Source organism: Maylandia zebra, linkage group LG8 (assembly GCF_041146795.1).
Source record: "Maylandia zebra isolate NMK-2024a linkage group LG8, Mzebra_GT3a, whole genome shotgun sequence".
Classification (NCBI taxonomy): domain Eukaryota; kingdom Metazoa; phylum Chordata; class Actinopteri; order Cichliformes; family Cichlidae; genus Maylandia; species Maylandia zebra.
In genome coordinates, this window is record NC_135174.1 from 26,883,213 (window position 1) to 26,907,106 (window position 23,894).

General features: G+C 40.9%; 1 protein-coding gene across 5 annotated transcripts in view; it reads right to left on the reverse strand.

The window, feature by feature from the left end:
* LOC101486561 (PH and SEC7 domain-containing protein 1) overlaps window positions 1-23,894 on the reverse strand; it is a 99,895-nt gene that overhangs the window by 24,462 nt on the left and 51,539 nt on the right. For 4 of the 5 annotated variants that reach the window (XM_004565889.3, XM_004565890.4, XM_076887717.1 and 1 more), the window contains one exon: window positions 865-908. In XM_004565889.3, coding sequence (XP_004565946.3) covers window positions 865-908 — 44 coding nt within the window. Of the gene's footprint in view, window positions 1-864; window positions 909-5,661; window positions 7,265-23,894 lie in introns of those variants that run through there. The other variant, XM_076887718.1, reaches the window with a different exon arrangement.

A 23,894-nucleotide genomic window follows, 5' to 3' on the forward strand; every position in this document is an offset into this window, starting at 1 on the left:
ATTAGATTTTTTCCACATTTGTTTTTATCATTTCAATTTTATTAATACAAATATTTTTGTAACTTTCTAAACGTAATTATTTTCTGTCTTTCCATTATTTTCTCCAAATTGATTTATCTATGAATTTCCTTTGTTTCTTTTTTGTTTTGAGGCCTTGTATGGAGGCCCAGTATGGGGGCCTAAAGCTGCCAATATGAAAAAAATAAACAACTACATAAATGATTATTTGTAAACAAAATAAGAAAAGAAATGAAGATGTGAGTTAAAAATAAGACTCTACTTTATTTATTCATTAGTATTTAGCTCAAAGATAAATGACTTACTAAAAAAATGACAGGCCATTACATGTATCAGAAACAATAAACAAAACAAATTATACATGATAATATTATTATTGATTTATATTGATTTATATTTTTGTATTAAAAATATAAGCTAAAAGGATATCTTTAAAATAGTTTAAATAAATAAACTAATGTTCAATTTATTCAATTTATCAACACAATAATAAAGTTAATAATAAGGTCATTTGTTTTTAAAAAATGATTATTTTTTTATATTATTTATTATTTTATTATTCTTTCATGCATTTACATCTGCACAGAAGACATCACCGACAGCTTAGCTCCCCATTTGAGGCAACCAATAAATAAATAGGTAATTATAAAAAAATTGCACATCAGTAAATTTAATCATATCAATTCCAAATATACTGAAATACTGAATGATTTATTAACCAATTTATATATTTCTTTATTTTTTAAAAATTGGGTACATTTGGTCCTCCACAGATGGGAAACCATAATGAATTAAAAACAGCTTAAGATAATAATATTTACATTAGGTCAATTTAAAAAGACTTACAATGTCCACTGCAGCTTCTGGTTCTTGATTGAGTTGTAGAGAGCCTGTAGAGGAAACAAGAAAATCACATTTAGGAAAAATATTAGCAGTGTACAGGTGGACAATTGATCAGATAATGCAGCGCGCGAGTAAAACACATAGGCAGGTTTGTGGTGGTTTTCTGTGAAAACTGCGCAGTAAGCAAGCTGGCTTTATTCAATAAACTGTGGTCAGAGAAATGGCATCCCTTTTCATGCTGCTCAAACTTCCCTTTGCATGAGCTTTACTCATTTTCTTAGCCACACAATCCATCGATCATCCAATCAGTCAGCCACCATCACCACTGCATCAGTAACAAAGCCATTATTCGCCAAGCACCCAGGCCTTTCAATGAATGGACGGGCAAATCAATCAGCCAATAAATAATTTAGACATATGCATCGACCCACATGGAGGAAATTTAAGTTACAGTCTGGGAGCAAAAAGCATAACAAAGACATTAGATCACCGCAACTAACCAGGCCTTCAGTATTTGTAATGTGATGAGTGGAATTTCTCTTTTTATTGGAAAGAGTTTGTACCAAACTCAACATAATGAAACTTGTTGGGAAAGAGGAGCATAGGCAATGCGAACAAATAAAATCCAATAAACCCAAATAAATTATAAGCACATATTTCAAATGTTTACTGGTTACAATTGTTCTTATTTTTTTATTGTTGTAAAAAACAAAATTCTTGACTAAATAATTTTATTTACTCACATAATAAGTGACACGCAAACTCTTTCTAGACAAACAGGAGTTGAGCACAGGTATTTTAACTGTAATGACATCACATCAAGTAACCAACTATCAATGGGCCAAAATGACTCATTTGTAGGATTTATGCACCTGTAACACCTTATATAAGCATGGCATCAATTTAACTAATTTATATCCACTAAGTGTTCATCATGATACATCATTATCCATAATGAAGGTGCCTAGCAACCATCTAACAATGAGCTAAAATCACAGACAAACAGTACCCTAGCAGGGACTCACACCTCTGATTTGCACTGGGGATGTGTCATGGGTTTGAAATGTGGTTATGTTTATTTTTCATTCTGCTCCCTCTACCCTGTTATCAGTTTTACTTCCCGTCTCTGCTTTTATCTTTTATTGTCGCTCCTTTTTTCAATTAGTCAGTGTAAATACACAAACTGTGTAGCTCTTCCCATTTTCTTCCCCAGTCTTTATTCATAGTTCCTTCAGGAAGACTTTCATTAGCTTACTTTCTTATTTTAATGGGCTCCTAAAATAAGGGCAGGAATTTTAACATGTCTTATTTAATCCATTTTAGGTATCTAGTGAATGTATGCGAGTATGCGTTAAAATAGAGAAATGTTATTAAAGCTTGGTGTTACTCAAAAAAGGCTTCTAGGTTTTCTCAAATTTGTCAGACCTTTGACGCCCCTGCTAACTGTTTACCTGAAAACTTCTGTTTCTTCCTGATTACATTTTTGGGTTTAGGATTTTACATTTCCTGGATTTAGGTCCTTTTCCTTCCTGATAAATGTGATAAATCAAAGCAAAAATTGTAGAGAAAAAAAATCCAGAGAAGTGTTTTGTATCCGTTTGCTTGCTGATTCTCCACATCCTTTGCACCAGTTATCATTTTTAGGTCATTACTTCCTCTCACAGCAAACACAGTCTTTTACTTATATTATCATCATGATCAGCACAAGATGAAAACAAAAAACAGAGGCAAAGATGGGTTTTAATGAGGGATGCGGTCAGCTGCTGCTTCTCTGATCTGAGAGTCGGCACATTTGGCTTTAGTTTCCTCAAAATCTGTAGTGACAGTCAGGACCATTAGACACTTCTCCTTCAGCTCCCCACACACCTCAATGACATCGGCCTCGGCCAGCTGAATGTGACACATAGCAGCTTAGTTTCACAGCCGGGCTGCTGCAGAGGAGCGGGGTCAGAGGAGGCAGCAGGAGGCCATCGGGCTGTAGAGTTTAAGGCAGTGAGTGCAGCTGAAAGACAGATGTGCCGGCTGAGGTGATGGAGAGGACACTTACGGGCAGTTCATCTCTGAATTCCTCGTGGATCAATACCACGCGTCTTCTTAAGAAACCTCAAACTAAAACCAGTTTCATTACACATATTAAGCCGCTGGTTGTCACTCACGTTTTAGACTTTCAACCTAAACCGACTTAATGATGGTGTTTGATTCAGTGATCTAATCAGATTCATTCGCAGCTTTGAAACTGGGCCTAATCACAAATACTTCCAGAGTGCCATGAATATTGATGACCACCCAGAGGAGACCGTTACAGATTTAGGTCTGTTTTGCTCCTGCTGCTGTAAAACTCTCGAGTTATGTTTCAAACTTAACTGCGCTCATGCATTTTAATAATCACGACAGACAGGGAAGATCTTCCTGGGATGCCCGAGTAGGAGACAAACTGCTACGGTAGCAAAAATCCGACCAACATCAAATATTAACAGTGAATTTGTAAGCAGTAAAAGTGCAGTGATGTGACTGCAGAAGTTTACGTGTACAACTGAGGAAAACTGCTTGTTTTCAAAAGATTCAAAATGCTGACAACAAAAGGACATGCATGTGTCATTCCCAAGGTTACAAAATACTAAAAATTAGAGGTTTCAATCACTCAACAAAGAGTTTTGTTGGTTTTGTCCTTAGCCAGTAATAGAGCCAGGTTTGGACTTTCTTATTAAAAAGTAAAATGATTCTGTTTTTCTCAAAGATCTGGATCAGAGGTATTTCATATCAATATTTCACTTCTGATGAGCTTTTAAATCTTATTCAGTAACATATAAGGCTGTTATCTACCCTCTCATTTGGTTCTGAATAAGTGTAATATGGTGAAAAGGAGATTTGAAAGTATTTTTCATTATAATATCCCAAGATTTCTCATTTAGGGTCACGCTTGTGGAACTTTTAGTGAGTAAATCTGAAGAAATTTCAAAAATAGCCTGGAGCTTCAAGTATGCGTAATATTCTACATTTGCCTCCACTTCAGCATAGCTCTGATTTGCATGCTGCATGTGCAGAAACTGTGTCACAGCTGAGTCTATTTGGTGAGTTATTTCTGAAGAATATGTTTTATTTGTATTTCCCCTGATTGTAAATCCTGAGGGATCGACGGTGTTGAGAGTCATTGAGTCTGAAGGCTTACTCAGACAAAGATGGATGCTCGTCACCTTCACCTACTTGCTCCATCAACGTCACCAAGTGGCAACAGATGAGAGCCATTAGCCTTGAGTGATGGCGTTAAGCGGCGCCCTGTACTGAGCCATGCTATACGTGCTGTCGGGTCTGGCAGAAATCCAGCCGCCTTCATCAACCGCTCTGCACTCCACATGTATACAAGCAGCACAGGTGGTAAATCAAACAGTAAACACACGCTCTCTCAGATATAGGGGTACAATAAAAGGCCGTTTCTGTCCCTACAGGTGCAATCTGCATAAATATACACACTCTGTAGGTAATTGCCAGACCTTCTCAGGGCAAAAAAAGGACACACACATATTTCTTACCATTTCAAGTACATATTTGAACACTTTGCTTTAGATTTAAAGGTGTAATATCAGGAGGCGACGTATAGAAATAGGCATAAAATCCTTGATATCTATTTGGATAACTTCTAGTACAGTTTGAGCTGTCTGTACGACTAAAAAAAGTCGTATGCAACTAAAAGTTTATGAATGAATAAGAACAAAAATATATCTAAAAAAAATAATAGGAATCCCTGGGCCAAATGCAGTCCATCCTTTAATCCATCCATTAAGGTACAAACCACAAGGGTACAAGTAAGTACGCCAGTCAAGGGTGCAATGGGAGTATCTTAGAGGCTATAGCGAAGTTTTACCCCGTCAGATATACAATTAGCTAGGCTTTTATCAGCTTTCATAAACTGGATTTTTTCATCCAGCTCATATATCATGAGAAAAACAGAAAAAATACTTGAAATAATAAATAAAGACATACATTCCTGGGTACCCACGTGCCCAATTTTGGACATCAAGGTGCAAAACTGTCATCAAAAGTTCAGGATTTCTGTGAGTTCCAAACAATCTGGGTACAGTTAAATAAGCTGCTGTGCTCGAAATGTATAATCAGCAAGGCTGCTATAAACTAGCCAGTGTTCGTCTATCGGCCCTGATTGAGCTTCCTGTCATCGACTTTCTGAGAAAATTAGACTTCATTTTAGATTGTTATTAACCCCAGATAGAGTAAATAATTTCTTTCTGAGAACAGTTTAATAGAACAAAAGTTATATATTCGAATTGTCTGAACTGACGGTTAGGATTGAGGTCTTGGACCATCAAGTATAATTACATACGAAGCCCTACATAGCCAAGCTCTTGTTTATATAATATACCTGCTGAGACCTTATTCCAGCGACCTCTCTAACAGCTGATTGGGGCCCTTTAAATGTTTCACTTTCTTACTTTAAATCGAGCTTTTGCAGCTGCAGAATTAATCAGATTTCAAACAACTGCTTAAAATGTATTTTATAGGTTAACTGTAACGACTCCCACTTTCAGACCATTTCTTCTGCTTAAACATGTGTGTGCATGTACTCTATGTTCACATCCTTAATGTGTTTTCTCAAATCTGCTATGTTTGAAAGACAAATAAAGTTATTACCGATATTTGCTGTACAGTGCAGGTTTAGGCTGTAAACAGATGTGTGGCTTTGAATGGCACTGAGCACTTGTGACATGAGCATGAAATGGAAAAATGATTCATCTCTTTTGTGCTGCAGAATACATCATTTTAAATGAACAGCATGGTTTTAAGTACCTTCCTCCTCTTCCTGGCCTGTGGGTGGTTCTGTCCGTCCTGAGCTTTGCCCAACAGGTCTGGGAATACCAGGGGTTTGAGTGAACGCGAGCGCGGGGTTCTGGGATACCGGAACGGGTCCATCATCCGGAAGTCCCTGCCGTATCGCACGGTGCAAAGAGAGCGTGAGCGCAGGCGCCCCGCCGAGTGCAAGCTGTTGACACCAATCATGGTGACGGATTACACAGAAGTGTCTGAAGATCAGTAGAAACCAACCCAGATGATTCAATTCTTATTTTTAAGTCTTGCAGAAACCACGCTTCTTAAAAAATAAAAAGAGTAAAAAAGTTGATCCGAGTGTGAAATGAGGTGCTGGATGGAGTCCAGTAGACGCCGCGAGTGCCAACAGACAGCTGGGAGCGAATTCAGCTATTACAGATAGCAGCCGGCGATCAGCAGAGGCCGCGGAGGGAGGCAACACATCATCAAGCTGCTGTCAAGTGAGTCAACAGCATCGGCAGACCGTGCTCTCAGCAGGCATCAAGCCCCAACGGTCTCATCCCTGGATGTCTTGATCAACACTCGCCAGGCCCACCTGATGCTGAATTATTGATAAGACAGCCATGTATTATATATCCTGTGAGGAGGAAACCAGGCTCCCTGATGCAGGTGAGAAGCAGTCACAACTTTTACCTGGATTGTCTTTTAAAGATTGAAGGGAAAGCTGCACCAAGGACATAAAGTGCCTCTCTCTGCAGCAAACAAGACAGTGGCAGCAGGTTACAGGCATGAATCCTTAAACATGCACTCAAAAAACAAAACAAAAAAAACCACACACACAAAAGAAACCAAAGCTGACACTCTCACAGATGGCAGAGGTGAGAACGGACAGCCAGCGTGAAACAGATGGGCGCAAAATGTGGAAAATGTGGAGGTAGAAAACACACGAGGAGCTCTTTCTGCTCACGGGAACGCAAACACACTACAACAGAGGGAGACAGAGAGGGATGCGAGGGAGGGAGAGGGGGGGACGGCCGCCCTCGGACTTCAGAGCAGGGATTCCAAAGAGAGCCCTCGATTTCGTCACAAGTCCGGAGAAGCGATACAAACAGAATAAAATTCAGAATTCAGAATCGAGGGGCAGAAACGCAGCGGGGAGAAGACGGCACGGTCCTGTTGCTCCCGCTGTAAAATGGATACCGTCGGTTCAACAGTCACAGTGCCGACTCTCAGGTTTTCTCTCACTTCTTCCTCCTGCTCTGTCCATGAGTAGAGGTCCGCTGTCATCCTTTACTCCTTCATCCCCCCCTCCCCTCCAACTCTGCCGTCTGCGATCCACTTCTCTCAGTCAGTATTTTCTTTCACACTCTCTTCGCGCTGGTTTTAGCCTCTTCCCACCGCACATTCGGCGGGTGTGGGTGTCTGAGTGGAAAAAAACGCAGCTCTCCTGCTGCTGATGTCTTTCATGCCTTCCTTATCTTTCTTTGTTGAGTCCCAATTTTAGTCCTTTTCATCCAATGCTTTCCTTCTTCCCTTCTCCCCGCTGCTGCTGCCGCTGCTGCCACTGCCGCTGGAGGAGGTGGAGGAGGAGGAGGAGAGGAAGGCTGGCTGCCTGAATCGCAGAGCGAAAAAGACACTGATAGGGACAGTGCTCTCTCTCTCTCTCTCTGCCTCTCCCTCGCTCTTGCTTCATCAATGCGTACCTCCCTCCCTCCTTCTCTCAGTCATCACCAGCAAATCACAGTCTTCCTACTGCCTCTTCCATGCGTACACGCTAGCAGGCGAGGTCATACACAAAGACACCTTTTTAAAAATATGTTTGGTCTGGCAATTAGTATGCAGTGGTGGTAAGGTGAGAGAAAAGAGGAACAGGTGCACAAAACAGTGAGGAGTTCAGGATTTTTAAGAAAAATAATTATTTGGCTCCGCGTCCTTGAAATCAGCATTAATAACAGGGGATTCGAGCATCACGACCTCTGCCTTTGAAAGCTGCTCAATCCACAAAGCACCAGACCTCCTCAGCTCCTCCTACAGGTGCTGCGCCCACAGGAAAATCAGTTAAGGCTCGGCCACCATGCGCTCCAACGAGCCTGGCTCCCGGTGTCTTGGTATGCACCAGGCTTCTTGAATCCTTGTTCACAAGTGTTCCCTTGAATCCTGGGAACACTTGTGTACGCCCTCCACCATGTTAAGCTTGTGATTCATTGATACTGAGGAGCTGGGCACTCAAGTAGTAGTAGTGCTACCTTTCCTCTTCAAAAACAGCCAATGGAGATGGTTCAACATCTGAACGTGACGCCTCCTGCATGCCTCCCAGATAAGGTGCCGGTCCTAGATCAGGAGTGGGGGGAACTCTCGGCCTCAAGGGCCGGTGTGCTGCAGGTTTTAGATATAACCCTAGGTGAGAACACCTGAATCAAATGATTAGTTCATTACCAGGCCTCTGGAGGGCTTCAAGACATGTTGAGGAGGTCATTTAGCCATTTAAATCAGCTGTGTTGGATCAAGGACACATCTAAAACCTGCAGAACACCGGCCCTTGAGGCCTGGAGTTCCCCCACCCCTGTCCTAAATGGAGGAGACCCAGGGTATGCCGACGGTATGCCTCGGAAGATTATGTCTTGGCTTCAGTGTCCCAGAAGAGCATCAGCTTAGACCGGTTAGCAAAATAGCAGGAAACTGATGGATGGATAGAAATACTTCTTTTATGTCTATCCATGAACATCAAGAACCCCACAGAACAGACTTTCTCTGATATATAAATAATAAGAGTTACTCAAACTTTATCATGGCCAAAGTTCCAATAATGAGGTCAGTGAATGTATAAACAATCCCTGCAAATCAGGTACGTTCTTATATATATATATATCAGATATTAAGCCATCATCGTGTTGCCTAGCAACCACCTACCAATGAGCTAAATGGGCTCATTTTTAACATTTATGCACCTGCAACACTCGTTCACTGCTATACCTTCCTTGGATCCAGTGTTCCTCACTTCACCTGTCAGTGGTCGTAATGTTATTCCTGATGCTGGTTCAGCATTTCGAAGTCATTGTCACAGTTAACTGCCAAACGTCCCTGCTTTCAGGAAAACTAACCTCAGCTAACATAAAATATTTAAAGCAACCAAACATAACCTTTGCAGTAACCCCAAAAGTGCCACATCAGGAGGCAAGTGACAACTACAAGTGATCTCCGAAGGCCTAAAAAAGACAAACATAAACCGTACTGTTTTTAGGCCAAGTGAAAGTAGAAAAGAAAAAGGAGGTGACACAGAAAACTGAGGATCTGACTAAAACCTTTGCTTAAAAGACAAATTAATTAAGCGCTTCCTAAAGACAGATTTGTCAACTGAAGTACGCACTTCAAACAGGGAACAGGGAAACAAAGGGGAAGATGACACCGACATTAGCATAAGGAAACTAAGCACAAATATAACCATATGTTACAATTTACAGTAAGACAGTTTTCATGCAACCGAACTTCAATGTGAGTATTTTTTTTGCCTCTTTATCATTCAACCTAAATCCATCCCTGGCCTTACTCAGTCAAGGGCACAGAGCGGGCTAGCAGGCAGAATACTGGGTCAGTAATTACCTTTTTACAGGTTGTCATCTGGCTTACATACGGCCCGATCTGCTAGATTTATTGTGGTGATTGCAGCCTGATTCAGGTAACTAAGCAGCCAAAACAGTTGGGATTGAGGGCGTCCACTGTTGGAGTGAGGTTTTACAAAAGACTGTACAATAGTCAAGATATGGAAGCAGAATGGGTGAGAGAGTGGGTCCCATGCCTGGGAAGAGGGATGTGGAGTCAGATTGGGATGATCCCCATTCATGGGGATTACAGAAACCCCGACAAATGGGTGCAAAATCTCTGGTATGGAGACAAATGCTTGCCAGCATAGAAAGTAAACCCAAGAATTGCACCTGATTAAAAAAAAAAGAGCTGCCATTGGTTCGGTAACATTAGACGATGTGCAAATATCCATCTGTTTTCTTCTGCTTATCCAATTGAGGGTCGTGGGGGGCGGGGCTTATTATAGCTCCCATACGGTGAGAGGTGGTATGACCTGGACTGGTTGCTTTCCTGTCGCAGAGTCAACAAAGACAGACAGACAATCACTTGCACCCAGATAGACACCTATGAGAATTTAAAATCACCAGTTAACCTAACCCCACTATCTGCATGTCTTTGGATTACGGGAGAAAGCCAGAGTACTCGGAGAGAACCCACCCAAACATGGAGAGAACATGAAAACTTGCACAGACTCCAGACAAACTCCTGGACGAATCCATGGTGGATTCGAACCCAGGATTTTCTTGTTGTGTAGGTCAGACGCCATGCTGCCCAGATTGTAAATAAACAGGAAAAATGAGCTTCCTGTAAAGAATGGCTGAGCTCACAGTTAGGATAAGGAGCTCAGTGATTCAGAGGGATACAGATGAGCTGGTTCAAAAATCTCCTGGACGCTCAACTGGAAGGAGGCCCTGAGAACTGGAAGTGCTGCTGGGCAGAAGGACGACTGGAATATCTGCTTAGTGTGCTGCCACTGTGACTTCACATAAACCAAAGATAATCAATGGATGAATGCATGAATGGATGGCTGATTTGCTGGGTTGAACGTACCCTAGGACTAGATTTTTTAGGCAGTGGTCACAGCCCTAATCTATTTGTGTTTTAGATTATTACTGAGTTTGAGAAGACTGGAGCATCTGGCACAACAGATTAGCACCACCGTGCTTCACATCGCAACAGTCAGGTATACAAACTTAGGTTCTGATGGACAGGTTTGTTAGACAGCTTGCATTCGTCGCCAGAAAGACAGGTAAGAAAATATTGGATGAAACGGTTGTGTTTGTTGTTTTAAATACTTAATGCGCTGTGTCCTCCTGCCCTTCTCTACCTCATGCTCTCTGTTAAATTTAAAATTTTACAATAAAACTCTTACTTTTGCTGTGGTTGTTTCTCTTCTTATACCAAGCATGAACAAAGATGGACACAAATAAAAAAAGACTGTTCCTCTCTCATGACCAGCATCTGTCTTTTGACATCAGGGTGGACATTTTGGTGAGCTGAGATGTGAGTGGTGTCCCTCGGGCGCCTGCAGCTCGATCAGGAGGAAGAGGAATGGTAGGAGCTCCGGGGGAGCAGAGCTAACCTTTGCCTGCAGAAAGCAAGCACCCTGCATCAAAACAACAGCCTGCTGCAGGAGGAGGTAAAAGCTTCTATATTTTCTCTTTGCAGACCTCCTTCTGACTATTATCCATTCTTTTTGCTGTATATGGTTGGGAGCAACTTGAGAAAACCATCAACCTTGAATTACTCCAGTGATGGCGGGTCTTGTCAGGTGACTTTACGAAGAAGGGAACGCCTGCTTACCGAAAGCAAACCAAACTGTGTAAACATCTAAACAAATGTGGTATTTTTAGTTACCTTATCCCCTCCTCACCGTTTCTCCTGCCTGCTGTCAGTCTCCCCCTCTCCTTCTCTCACTCAATATTTCACATCCTGTCTAAATCTCTCCTTCTGTCCCTCACGGAGAGTCCAGACAGCTCAGGGAGAGGGGGAGCGCTTCCTCAGCCACATGCCTCCTCTGACCTAAGCAGCTGTCTCTTCTTTACACTCTGCCTTTCTTTTTTCCCACTTCATCTTTCTCTACCCCTTTTCCCTCAGCAGCGCTACATTTCAAAGTTATTTTTGGAGTAAAAACTGTGAGAGATTTGTACCGATCAGTGTGTCTTTGCTGTCGAATGTGAGGCTGAGTGTGGCAGGTGTTGGCAAAAGGAACATTCGTTTATCCCGGACGTTACGAGCTTGAAAACATTGTCTTGTTTTTCTTGATTTACCAGGGGGGGTTGACAAATATCCGTAAGATTACAAGAGATCTATTCAGCTCATTTCCAGCGATATATTTTTATTTTTGGACCCGACAAGCTGTTTTCACTCATATCCTTTTAAGCCAACTGTCTCCTGATTGGCTGCCCCTCACAAACAGAAGAACAGCAGGTGGGGTGGGGCTTCTGAGATCCAATAAACTGTGCAAAGCTAAGTGTTTGTAGCAGTCTGAAGCCCGAGCTTTTGCCTCACATGGACTACTTGCACACACGCAGACCTCAGTGGAAGCTTTGGTCGTGTTTAATTTGAATATGAGCCATAACAGAAGTATGTATATGACAGATAAATAAGCTCAGCAGAGCCAGTTAAATATACAGAACCTGTCCAGTAGTGGATTTTTGTTCAGTTTCCGAAACCAAATATCAGAAAGAGAAAATGATTGCATGCACAATTTACCATGAAAATGCTGCTTAACTCCACTGTCTGCTGAGCTGTGATGCTATTCTGCAGCACAAACTATGTGACAGCAGCATTTCTAATCAAATTACCCCACATTCTTTTTCTGCACAATGCTGCTCACTGGAAGCTGTTGTCTTCGCTCTTCTGTCTAAAGCCTGTAATGAAAGTGGAACAAGGGTTCCCTCCTCGTGAAATCAGCTGCAAAATCAACTAAATGAATTAATTTAGTTGATTTTAAGCGATCTGGGGGCTGCAAATGTTCTGCCCGAACAATAATGCCTGCTTGGCCTGACATGAGTGTGATGGGTGTCATGGAGTATAAGTTTAAGTTGTACTTTGCTGTTTATCTCAGCTGATACACTCTTGCAAAAGAGGGTTATTTTTAACATCAAGAGTTGCTGTTTCCTGCTTAAATAAAGGTGAAAATTTTAATTAATCTTAATTAATGTTGCTTTATATTTAACAAAATAAGAAATGAAACTGACCCACACCTGGCTAATAGCAAAAAGCAGATGTGCTTCTCTGTTATTCTTGATTGACCTTCCAAATCCCCCTTAAAATCACAGTCAAATCATAAATCATGTGATCATGTGGTCGTAAGTTAAGTTTTCATAAGCTTATATTTTCTGTCATATGTTTTTTTAAATTACCAGAATATAAGATTATATTGTATTTAGCAGGTTTCAGGTAAATATCTGTTGCACAGGTATACAGTGGCTTGCAAAAGTATTCGGCCCCCTTGAACTTTTCCACATTTTGTCACATTACAGCTACAAACATGAATCTATTTTATTGGAATTCCACGTGAAAGACCAACACAAAGTGGTGCACACGTGAGAAGTGGAACGGAAATCATACATGATTCCAAACATTTTTTACAAATAAATAACTGCAAAGTGGGGTGTGCGTAATTATTCAGCCCCCTGAGTCAATACTTTATTGAACCACCTTTTGCTGCAATTCCAGCTGCCAGTCTTTTAGGGTTTGTCTCTACCAGCTTCGCACATCTACAGACTGAAATCTTTGCCCATTCTTCTTTGCAAAACAGCTCCAGCTCAGTCAGATTAGATGCACAGCATTTGTGAACAGCAGTTTTCAGATCTTGCCACAGATTCTGGATTGGATTTAGATCTGGACTTTGACTGGGCCGTTCTAACACATGGATATGTTTTGTTTTAAACCGTCCCATTGTTGCCCTGGCTTTATGTTTAGGGTCGTTGTCCTGCTGGAAGGTGAACCTCCGCCCCAGTCTCAAGTCTTTTGCAGACTCCAAGAGGTTTTCTTCCAAGATTGCCCTGTATTTGGCTCCATCCATCCTCCCATCAACTCTGACCAGCTTCCCTGTCCCTGCCCCCCAGAGCATGATGCTGCCACCACCATATTTGACAGTGGGGATGGTGTGTTCAGAGTGATGTGCAGTGTTAGTTTTCCGCCACACATAGCGTTTTGCATTGAGGACAAAAAGTTCCATTTTGGTCTCATCTGACCAGAGCAGCTTCTTCCACATGTTTGCTGTGTCCCCCACATGGCTTGTGGCAAACTGCAAACGGGACTTCTTATGGTTTTCTTTCTTATGGTTTTCTGTTAACAATGGCTTTCTTCTTGCCACTCTTCCATAAAGGCCAACATAGTTGTCCTATGGACAGATTCCCCCACCTGAGCTGTAGATCTTTGCAGAGACCGGCAGCTGGAATTGCAGCAAAAGCTGGTTCTACAAAGTATTGACTCAGGGGGCTGAATAATTACACACACCCCACTTTGCAGTTATTTATTTGTAAAAAATGTTTGGAATCATGTATGATTTTCATTCCACTTCTCACGTGTGCACCACTTTGTGTTGGTCTTTCACGTGGAATTCCAATAAAATAGATTCATGTTTGTAGCTGTAATGTGACAAAATGTGGAAAAGTTCAAGGGGGCTGAATACTTTTGCAAGCCACTGTATCTTGTCAATAACATAAGCTAAGGTCAACTGTTTGCAATCTTGCTATATGTACAGCAGGTATGTTAGTAACTGCGATTCTTGCCATCTTGGCTGACTGCTCGCACTCACACTTGCTAAACTGTATTCCTTCCTTTTTCTCTTCACATTGATGCTGTTGGTTAATCTCCTTCAGTTTATCTGTATTCAATAAGAATAAATGTGCAGACTGCTTTTGTTTCTACTCGTCCTGCTCGGGCGCAGCACCTACATATGTCTGTTTACAGACTAGAAAAAGACAGCTGCATTATTTTCCTTGCAGCTGATCTATTAGCAATGAAAAGTAAAAATAGTGCAGCGCTAAGCACCGAACACAAGGGTCTCAAACTACTGACTGCAAGCAAATTTCTAAGGCTTCCCACAGGCTTTTCTTGGAGCAGGGCTGCAGAGATGGAGCCATTAAAATAAGATTAGTTCACATTAAAAAGAGACGACCGACAATATTTTATGTGTTTGTTCTTGCAAACAAAGTCCAAAACCAGTCAGTATGTCTCAAAGTCAGCTGCTGATTTCTGCCACAACTTTGGACCCAATCTGTCACCAACTGAGAGAAACCTGAAATTCTTTGCATCTGACACATCGAAATGCTAAATAAGAAAGCAAACAACATCAGTGTGTCAGTGACACTGGCGTGGTTAAATTCTCAACATGCAACTCCACCAGATGTGCTGCATCAGAGCTGAAGCACAGCACGGCTGCATTCATTTTAATCACAGTGAAACCATGTGGCCTGTCACTTACAGTGTGCATCACTTGGAAACCTTCCTTAAAACAGCAGTAGGCTGCATTTTTAATAAGAGAGACAGCGTGATGTTGATACAGAGATATGATAAAAGTCTTTAAAAAGTAATATGTACTATATAAATTGCAAAATAATACAAAAAAAAAAAAAGACAAATGTGTGCACCATAGCGTTTCTTTCCACTGTGTGTTTGAGACAGCAGGATGGTGCATGAGTCAAAATAAACAGCAGCAGATTTAGTGAGTTTTAGTCTGACGACAGCAGCACAGATTATCAGAAAATGTATCATTTAAAGTTTTACTTTAACCTTTATTACGAGCTAACTGTTGTTTCCACAACTGGACAATTCTTTCTGCCTCTGAGTATAAATTCCTCTGAAAATAAAGACTCGATGATGCAACAAAGAGAAGCAAATTCACCAAAAGCTTTTTTTCCCTCCTGTTTGCTATAAGTAACTTTATCCAGGTAGTTAAAACAGAAAACAGTGTCCTGTTGCCAGGAGATAAAAAGAAAGCAAAGACATAAGATGATAGAAACTGAATGAAGAGCGCTCTGGGACCAGCGTCAGTGCCAGAGCAATGGACTGGACTGGAAACCACCTTTGACAGAGATTTCAACTTACTTTGCGATTTGCTTAAAAAAAAAAATAAAATAAAAAATGCAGACACCTTTACAGCCTACACAAATTAAACATGAATAACTGCAACATGAACCCTTATGCATATAACCCTATATCTAAAATTGCCCAACTCTGGAGGACTAAACATTAAATGTTTTTGCACAGACAGAAGAGGGAGGCTGCACATGCATAGCTCTGCACACAAGGGAGACAAAGACACTCCAGGGACTCGTCACTTCCAGCCTAGAGAAAATAACTTCTGTATTCATATATAATGATTTAGCCTATTTATCTATCTATAAACAATGTAGTTGTTCTTTTAGAGTAATGCAACATGAATGGAACAAAGCCTGTGAGCTGATTCAGGCAGATAACTCGAGCTTTTCCTCGTATTACACACAGAGCAAAGACCAAAGTGTGCCGAACACACCCTCCAACATTTGTCGGTCTCTCTCTCTGACATGTCATCCATAGACCATATAAAAGATGGATGTAGCCACCGTGACGCCATCAGCTGGTTTGTGTAGTCCTGTGTGGAAGCTTCAGGCTTTTCCCTGAAACCGCAGATGATGAGCTACGGTTTCATGCTTACCGCTTGGATAACTCTCCAGCTAATTGGGTTTCTGACACTAATTGTGATCAAAATTTACAAAATAAACTTAATGTTTTATTCAGTATAATCAGAAACGGGCAATTTAGCCCATGAAATCCATCTATAATGATAGACTTTTAGAAACCTGCGAATCCTTTTGCAGCCTGAGCAGTCGCCCCCTGCTGGTCATTAGAAATAATGCAGGTTTGAGATACTTTCAGACCTGAAAGCTGCATCTATTTTTCATACTGTCCATCACTCAGAGTAGATATTTACTCATCCTTCTCCATCAGCTATGTGTGCCATATTTGCAGGAAGTGATGAGGTTGGAGATGCCAGATTCTAACTGTATCCTGCTGCCATAATGAATCCTCTGAGTCCGACTGAAATCTAATAAACATGCAGGGAGTATGTGGAAAATAAGAGGGCAAGCGTTAGGGGTTGCTCATCCTTGAAGGGTGTGTAGTTAAAAATAGAAGAGGACAACCTGCTCCAAAGTTACACAGGTTTGAAATTCTTGACAGCTTTTACAAAATCACATGTGTTGCAATTTCAAAACTGCTGTTTTCTCCCCGTGCACCCTGTCCAGACGTGTAGTCGCACATGCAAACAGCAGCATCTGTCCTCAGAAAGGACTTGTTTGTCTTCGCCAGGCTGGCTCAGCCGCCGAGCGCCGGCACTACGGCGCTCCTGTGCAGATTTCAGACACATTTATCCATGAGCCAGACCGACAGCGGGGACATGTGAGAAAGATTTCTTCTCCCTCATTTACAAAAACAAATAAACCATCCATCTTTCCTCCCCGCAATCGATAACATCAGTGTACCTAATTACTGTTTGAAGAGCGTGGCTCGCTGCATGATTGAGCTCTACAACATTTTCATTTCAGCAGAATTTGTAAGCCACTGTATCTGCGGGCTGGTAACCTACTTCAGTGCATCATTAGCTCCCACTTCAAGCTTTGCGCCCTGAGCAGTGTTGAGAAGAGAGAGAGACTTAGAGGGAGTGCAAACCTATGTATCTCTGAGCCTCACAATAAAGGAAGAAAGCTTCCTCTGAAGCACAAGCTTGGGCCAGTAGCCAGAGCTTCAAAATCTGCAGGGAGCTACAGTAGCTACAGAGCCGCTATGCTTCCATGCAGGCTAGTATAGAGGGAACATGGAGTTCTCACTGTGGCACTCAGAGCACAAGTCTTAATCATTTCTTTTTGTGTTAATGGGCCAAATACAAACCACTTATCAGTCACGAGCACAAGTAGTCCAAATACTGCAGAACTGCAAAAACAACAACAAAGGCAAAAGATTCAACAGAGATGAGTCTTCTTCTTCTTTCAGCTGTTCCCTTAAGGCGACTCTGCAGCGGATCATCTGTCTCCATCTCACCCTATTCCTAGCATCCTCCTCCGTCACATCAGTCCTCCTTCACTGTTTTCCTCCTTTGTCCAATACATCCACTATAGCTCTCTGCACACATCCAAACCACCTTAGCCTTGCCTCAGCATGAGTTGTGATATATATAATCTCATATACTCGTGTTTAATCTTGTCTCCCCTGATCAAAACGAGTAAATTAATTAGGTGTAAATGTGAACAAATTATACCAATACGAAGGAGCCAAAATATATAGTTCAATTTTTAGGTAAAGCAATGATTTGTTATTTGCTGTTGGTCATTAATGAGACTACAGGCAATAGCTGGTTAGCTTAGCATCAACCCTGTTGGCTTTAACAGAAAGAAACAGGTGTTTTCCAGGAGGATCCCTTCACAGGGAAAATGTTTTGCTCTCCTATTTTAGCCTATTTCACAGCTCAAAACACAAGAAACTCCGGCCTGTTGGTGTGTTTCCTCAAAAATGTTTACTGCAAGTCATTTTGCAACATTTTAGCTCAACTGAAGTCCGATTGATTTGACCGTTCCCAAACATCACCTTCGTTCTTCTTTCTGACCGTTCGTTGGTAAAGCATCTTTTTGATTTGACAACTGTTCTTTTCAGGTTTTATTTCGGTTTTAACAAAAACATTTCTGATATTTCCTTTAAAATATGTATGCATAATTCAGAATGAATTCATCAATCAATGATTAAAAAAATCAGAAATCATCCCTTTAATTACCATGTTCACAGAGGAGACAGGCTATTAAACAAAATGCTGCTCATTTATCCTAAAAAGTTCTGTTTTGGTATCTGTTAAAAAAAGTCTATATATGAACTTTACCTAATTTCACACTGGCTGCTGTGTTGTTTTGGAGAGCAGTGGTTTCTCGTTGCAGCCCTGCCATGCGCTCCATAGCTGCTGCTGATGGTGGACTCCCCACTGGACTCGCAAACAAGTACATCAGACTTTTACTGGCCTACAAAAATGTAACTGCTAGGTTCATCTTTAAATATGTAGCACAATTTATTAGTAAATTTAAATGGAGCTATGAACAGCCAACTTTATGATGTTTATTGGTATTTTAAGGGGAAAGCACTTATTATAGGTGTCAGCCAGTTTGCTTCACGGTGAATTGATTGGCGGAAAAAACCATCATTGACCCGAATGAAGCCTGAAGCTGGCCAATCAGTTTGTTCAACAATAAATTGACTTCCATTTACATTGAAGCCTTTCTTTGGAAGCTGCGCCGAGCTCCTTCGCGGACTCTGACCTTGCTCTTGTGAAAACCTTTGTTGGTCGACCCTTTCCGTGGAATTCCCTTCAATTGTACAGTCAGTCTAACTGTTGCCTGGTGAACTCTAAACTCTCTTTTCCCTCACCAATCGACTTGACTCACACCATTATTCCCATCCTCAAACAACACCGGATCGTTATCTCACTGATCAGAAACACCTCATTCTACTTTCACTTTAAATTTACTGTTAATCCTGCAGTTTGTCATTTCCCCCCCACAGAGAACGATATCAGTTAATTTAGGGAAAAGTATAATATGTTTTATTTTTATGTTTTATTATTTATGCAAAAGAATAAATATATATGATATATTTAATGTATATGAAATATATATGATATGTTACATATAATATAATAATATTATACAGAATGTCCAAGTTTTTCCTGCAACTACATGTGATAAAAAATTTATTCGTAACACTGCTGACTAAATTGACCGGCCTCTGTGCTCGAGCTGCGAGCACCCTGTCAAGCTGTCACATGCCCGCTGACTGATAGCACAGCGCGGGCAACTCGGCGAGGAAATATCCTCTGGACTACATTTAGATAGTTTATGGGCTCATTACGAATCCCAGAACAAGACCACAATGATTGAGACAAATGAGCACCAGCTCTGCAATAGAAGCGTGTGCTGAAGCTGAATGCATTCATCCACCGTGTCACATGTTGGATCTAATAACGTGTGCGCATCAACATATTACCAGAGATCGTATCGACCAAACATTTAACTCAGCCTTTTACTCTTTTACTCTATCAGATTGCACAGACATACGGCCTGCAAACCAATACATGAATTACTGCTGCTCTGCTTAAGGCCTCAACCAATCAAAACAATAATAATAATAAAAAAATACAGTAAATGCTAAAAAAAACCCCAACCTAACGATGTGATATTTGCCTGAAGCCTTTTAACATTCAAAAGGATTGGCTCATGTTTCCATTATACTTTTAAATGCTGTAAAAGCACTGAAATCAACCAAAGTAAGCAGCTTATTTAATGCAGGAATAGATATTTATATGTTCATTAAAACCTTGCATTACATTTGTCTGGGAGCTTTACTCGTGCCACTGATAGTCACTGCAGTTTGGGAACACCACCCCCTGATTTTATACCTGGTTAATGCCTTTGTTTCACGTAATCTCCTTCTTTATCTCGCCTCTTTCTGTGTCATTATTACTGTTGAAATGCAATAAAAATAAAATATCTTGACATAAAAAGGCTTTCGGGGAGTTATTGGTGTGCTGGAAAGTGTAAGGGCGGGCAGTGGAGCTGAGGCTTCGCACACTCACTTCAGGAGATTGCTCTATTCTGCTCCTCTATTGTGGTGGTAATGAGGAAACATATCATAGGGTTTAATCAAACGAGAGAAAGCGAGGGAGGGTCGAGAGGAGTAATTGAGAGAGAGAGGGAGAATCTGCGACAGTTACTGGGGAAGGCAGAGCCACAAAACAAGACAAAGAAAGAAAATAGAGGAAGAAATGAGTTAATTGACGATGAAAGAGGGAGTGTAGTCTACCTGAGGGAGAGAGGTGGAAAGAGGTGTCAGGGGGATGCAAAGCCTCACTCATTATTTTCCAGTCCACCAGGCAGCTGATTTCTGTTTCAGCCACAGGGCTAAAGTGGCTCAGTGCCACGTCAGTGTTTCTGCCCCTCGGAGTAAAGCTGCGACATATGGCACCATTTTAAAGAGTCACACTGTACTGCTCTTTATGAAGGCTCTCTTTTTGCTTATATTTCCCAACATATCTAAAATGTGTATGCCACTGCCTAAAAGTAATTAAAGGTACAAAATTCAGCTCTTTGTGCTAAAAAAAGAATATTGATCTCTGTGAGGTGACAGTATTTCTTATTGGAAAGCTGTTTAAATGATGATAAAGAGACACAATGTGACAAATGACAAAATATCTGTGCAAAGGTTGCTTTAAGTTGTAGTTTAAGATCCAACAGCTGTGGTAGCTAGCAGCTAGGTACTTCCATATTCACTGCACAAAGTACTGTGGAATCAGGATGAGATTTGCATATAATATGCACAAAGTATATTAATGACTATAGGATTCATTCTTGCTGAATTTCAGAACTCAGTAACATCTAAAAGTTTTAAACATATTTATGCAATTTGTAATTTATCACCTACATTTTTTGGCACTCTGCATCTTTAGCCGTGTTAGTTTTCTACAGCTGACCATTTTTTGACAAGAAATGGTTAAAGGTCTGGCCCCTGTACATTTTTGCTCACAGCTTTTTCCTTCTTATCCCTGTGAGTTTTCATGGTGCAGATGCCTATAAACTTGTGGTTGGGGTACTTCAGCATGCAGCTAGCCCTACAGAAAAGAAGTGAGAGTAAAATTAGACATGAGATTAAAATTAAGGCAGCGTGGATTACAATGATTTACCAAGTTCTACTTTTGATACCAGCTTTATATTGACTTGAGGTTGAAATTTAGCCACAGTAGCTTGCACAAAATCTGCTTAAATATTCCTGAATTCTATTGGCTAAATCCACAAAGAGCAGCAAATCTCTGGTCACAACCTATACACACAGAATACTATATATACTGCAGCTCACTATACAAATGATTGTGACTTATTTCTAAGTAATTTTTCCTCCGCACTGCACTGCTACATCCCATCTACTGGCTTCCCCACCTGCCAAATTCCACTTTAACCTTCAGATGAGAGGATGGAGTGATAAGTTATCAGCAAAAGTAAGCAAGCCTGGTTAGAAAGGTGCATCCATAAATTGACCCGGTGCAACACACAGTAACAGATTTTTTGCTATTAAATGCTAAGAAACAAAACTAACAAACAATTTTATGGAAAAACCAGTTAAACCTGAAGATACAGCAAGGAAAGGTGGGCTCAAAAGGAGAAAAAGATGCCAGGAAAATAAAAAACTGTGGAAAAATAGAAACAAGCTCTGACCCTAGAACACCAAATGGAATACAGCACGTGTGCATGCTGAAAATTAAACTGAATGAGGGGTATCTCCAGCTGTGTTCTAATGTATTTACAGCAAATACAAACACGAGCACCAGGCACAAATGGGGAAATGGGAAAATAAGAAAATAAACGGAGGAAATGAGGAACACAGAGATGGTGGTGGGGAGGGAGAGGGAAGGTCATTTTGTACCAGGAAATGATGGTGCGATAACAGAGAAAAAGGGAGGACAGGAAAAAACAAGAAAGGAATGAGAGGCTACCGGGAACAGATACAGTAACTGTTTGTGAGCAAAACCTGAACGAGTTACAGTGTTTATTTAGTAAGAGATGCACTGACTAAAAAAAAATCGGTGGCACCAAAATTAAGACCTCCAATGGTCTTTCTTATTTTACGTGATACACAGTGTACTGTGGTGAATGCTCTTATTAAACATGGCTACATTTTTAATTCATGAGGTCAGCCTATGCACCAGTAGTCCCTGTGAGCCAAAAGCACAGACTTCAGACGGCTCTAATAACTCTGTTTCAGACTGGCTTTTCTAATCTTGGATTTGTATGATGTCATTGAGAGGGGTAACCCCCATAATGGTCATCTACGGCTCACCCACCTGATGTTCAAATAAACAATTTAAGAGCAGTGGCCAACCAGAGGAACGTTTGGTCAGTGGGACGAGGAAAAGGAGCAAAGATGTCCCAGTGTAAGAAAAAGAAGGATTAGTTTGAAGTGTGAATTATGCAAAGCTGCTAGATTCAAAATACTGTGGAGGAAGCTGATTGGCTGAATATTATTGATTATTTTTGAGGACAGAAAGCGATTACACCTCCTCCTGTTGAGCTTTTTGTACATTTTATACATATATTTTATCATCATCATGGGAAGTCGCCAGCAGGCTAGGCCTCTTGCAGCATAACTAAGGGAGGATTCGGGGTCACCTGATCCAGCCCTAACTATAAGCTTTATCAAAAAGGAAAGTTTGAAGCCTAATCCTAAAAGTAGAGATAGTGTCTGTGCTGAATCCAAACTGGGAGCCACAGAAGAGGGGCCTGAAAGCTGAAGGCTCTGCCTCCCATTCTACTGTTAAATACCACAAGTAAGCCTGCGGTCTGAGAGTGAAGTGCTCTAATGGAGTCATATGGTGCTATAGATCATTAAGATAAAATGGGGCCTGATTTTTCAAGACCTTGTATGTGAGGAGCAGGATTATAAATTCACTTCTGGATTTAACAGGGAGCCAATGAAGGGAAGCCAGTATAGGAGAAATCTGCTCTCTCTTTCTAGTCCCTGTCAGGACTTTTCTGCAGCATTTTAACTGAAGGCTTTTCAGGGAGTTTTTAGGACATCCTGATAATAATCAATGACAGTAGTCCAGCCTGGAAGTAATAAATGCACATACTTTTCCAACATCACACTGAGACAGGACCTTTAGAGATATTGTGCAAGTGCAAGAAAGCAGTCCTACATGTTTGTTTAATATGTGGATTTAGGGACATAGAATAACTCCAAGATTCCCCACAGTGTTACCTTAGGCCAAAGTAATGCCATCCAGATAAATATTTGTTTAGACTCCATATTTCCAAGTTTTTAAGGCCGAGTACAATAACCTCAGTTATATCTCAATTTAGAAGCAGGAAATTAGACGTCATCCAGGTTTTAAGTCTTTATCAAGTTATTACTAGTTGATTTATATCATCTGGCTTCACTCTCAGATAAAGTTGGGTGTCATCTGCATAGCAGTGGAAATGTATGCTTTGCCTTCTAATGATACTATTTAAGGGAAGCATGTATAATGTAAAAAGTAAAGTCTCTTGAGGGAATGGGGTTTGGTGCAAAAAGAAATATAAGCTAAAAGAGCAGCTTTGAATTTTAGTTCTAGATTTCATTAACTTCAGCAGATATAAATGCTTGGTCTGATCAAGGCAAACTACTGAATTAGTTTGCAATACACTTTGCAAAGAAAAAGCACGGTGAAATATCTCTTAACCCTAACCTGCATCTTTTTATGGTTACAGAGAATGATAGTTGTTGAGTTGGAATTTGAAATGGTAAAATTATAGGTAACAATGACATAAACCAGAAGAGAACAAATGCAGAGATGACCGGTCAGGAGAGGGGAGGCAAGAAAACAGAGCAGAACAGGATGGAGGTGAAAGCGAGCAGATAAAGGTGGCAGTGAGACTCAGTCTAGAGGCAGAGATTAAACTGCACGGGAGCTAAACGGAGCTGAGATAAGGAGCAGGGCAGTGAGCGGGCAGGCAGAACATTTAGAGAGTCAGAGGATGGGAGGCAGAGGCTTCAGGGTAAAAAAAAAGTCTCATTGAGAGAGAAAGAGAATAAAAGAAGCTGTGGAAAGTGGAATGCATGATTAAAAAGACAGTTCCTGGATTTCCACAAGCATAAATAAAAGAGATAATGCA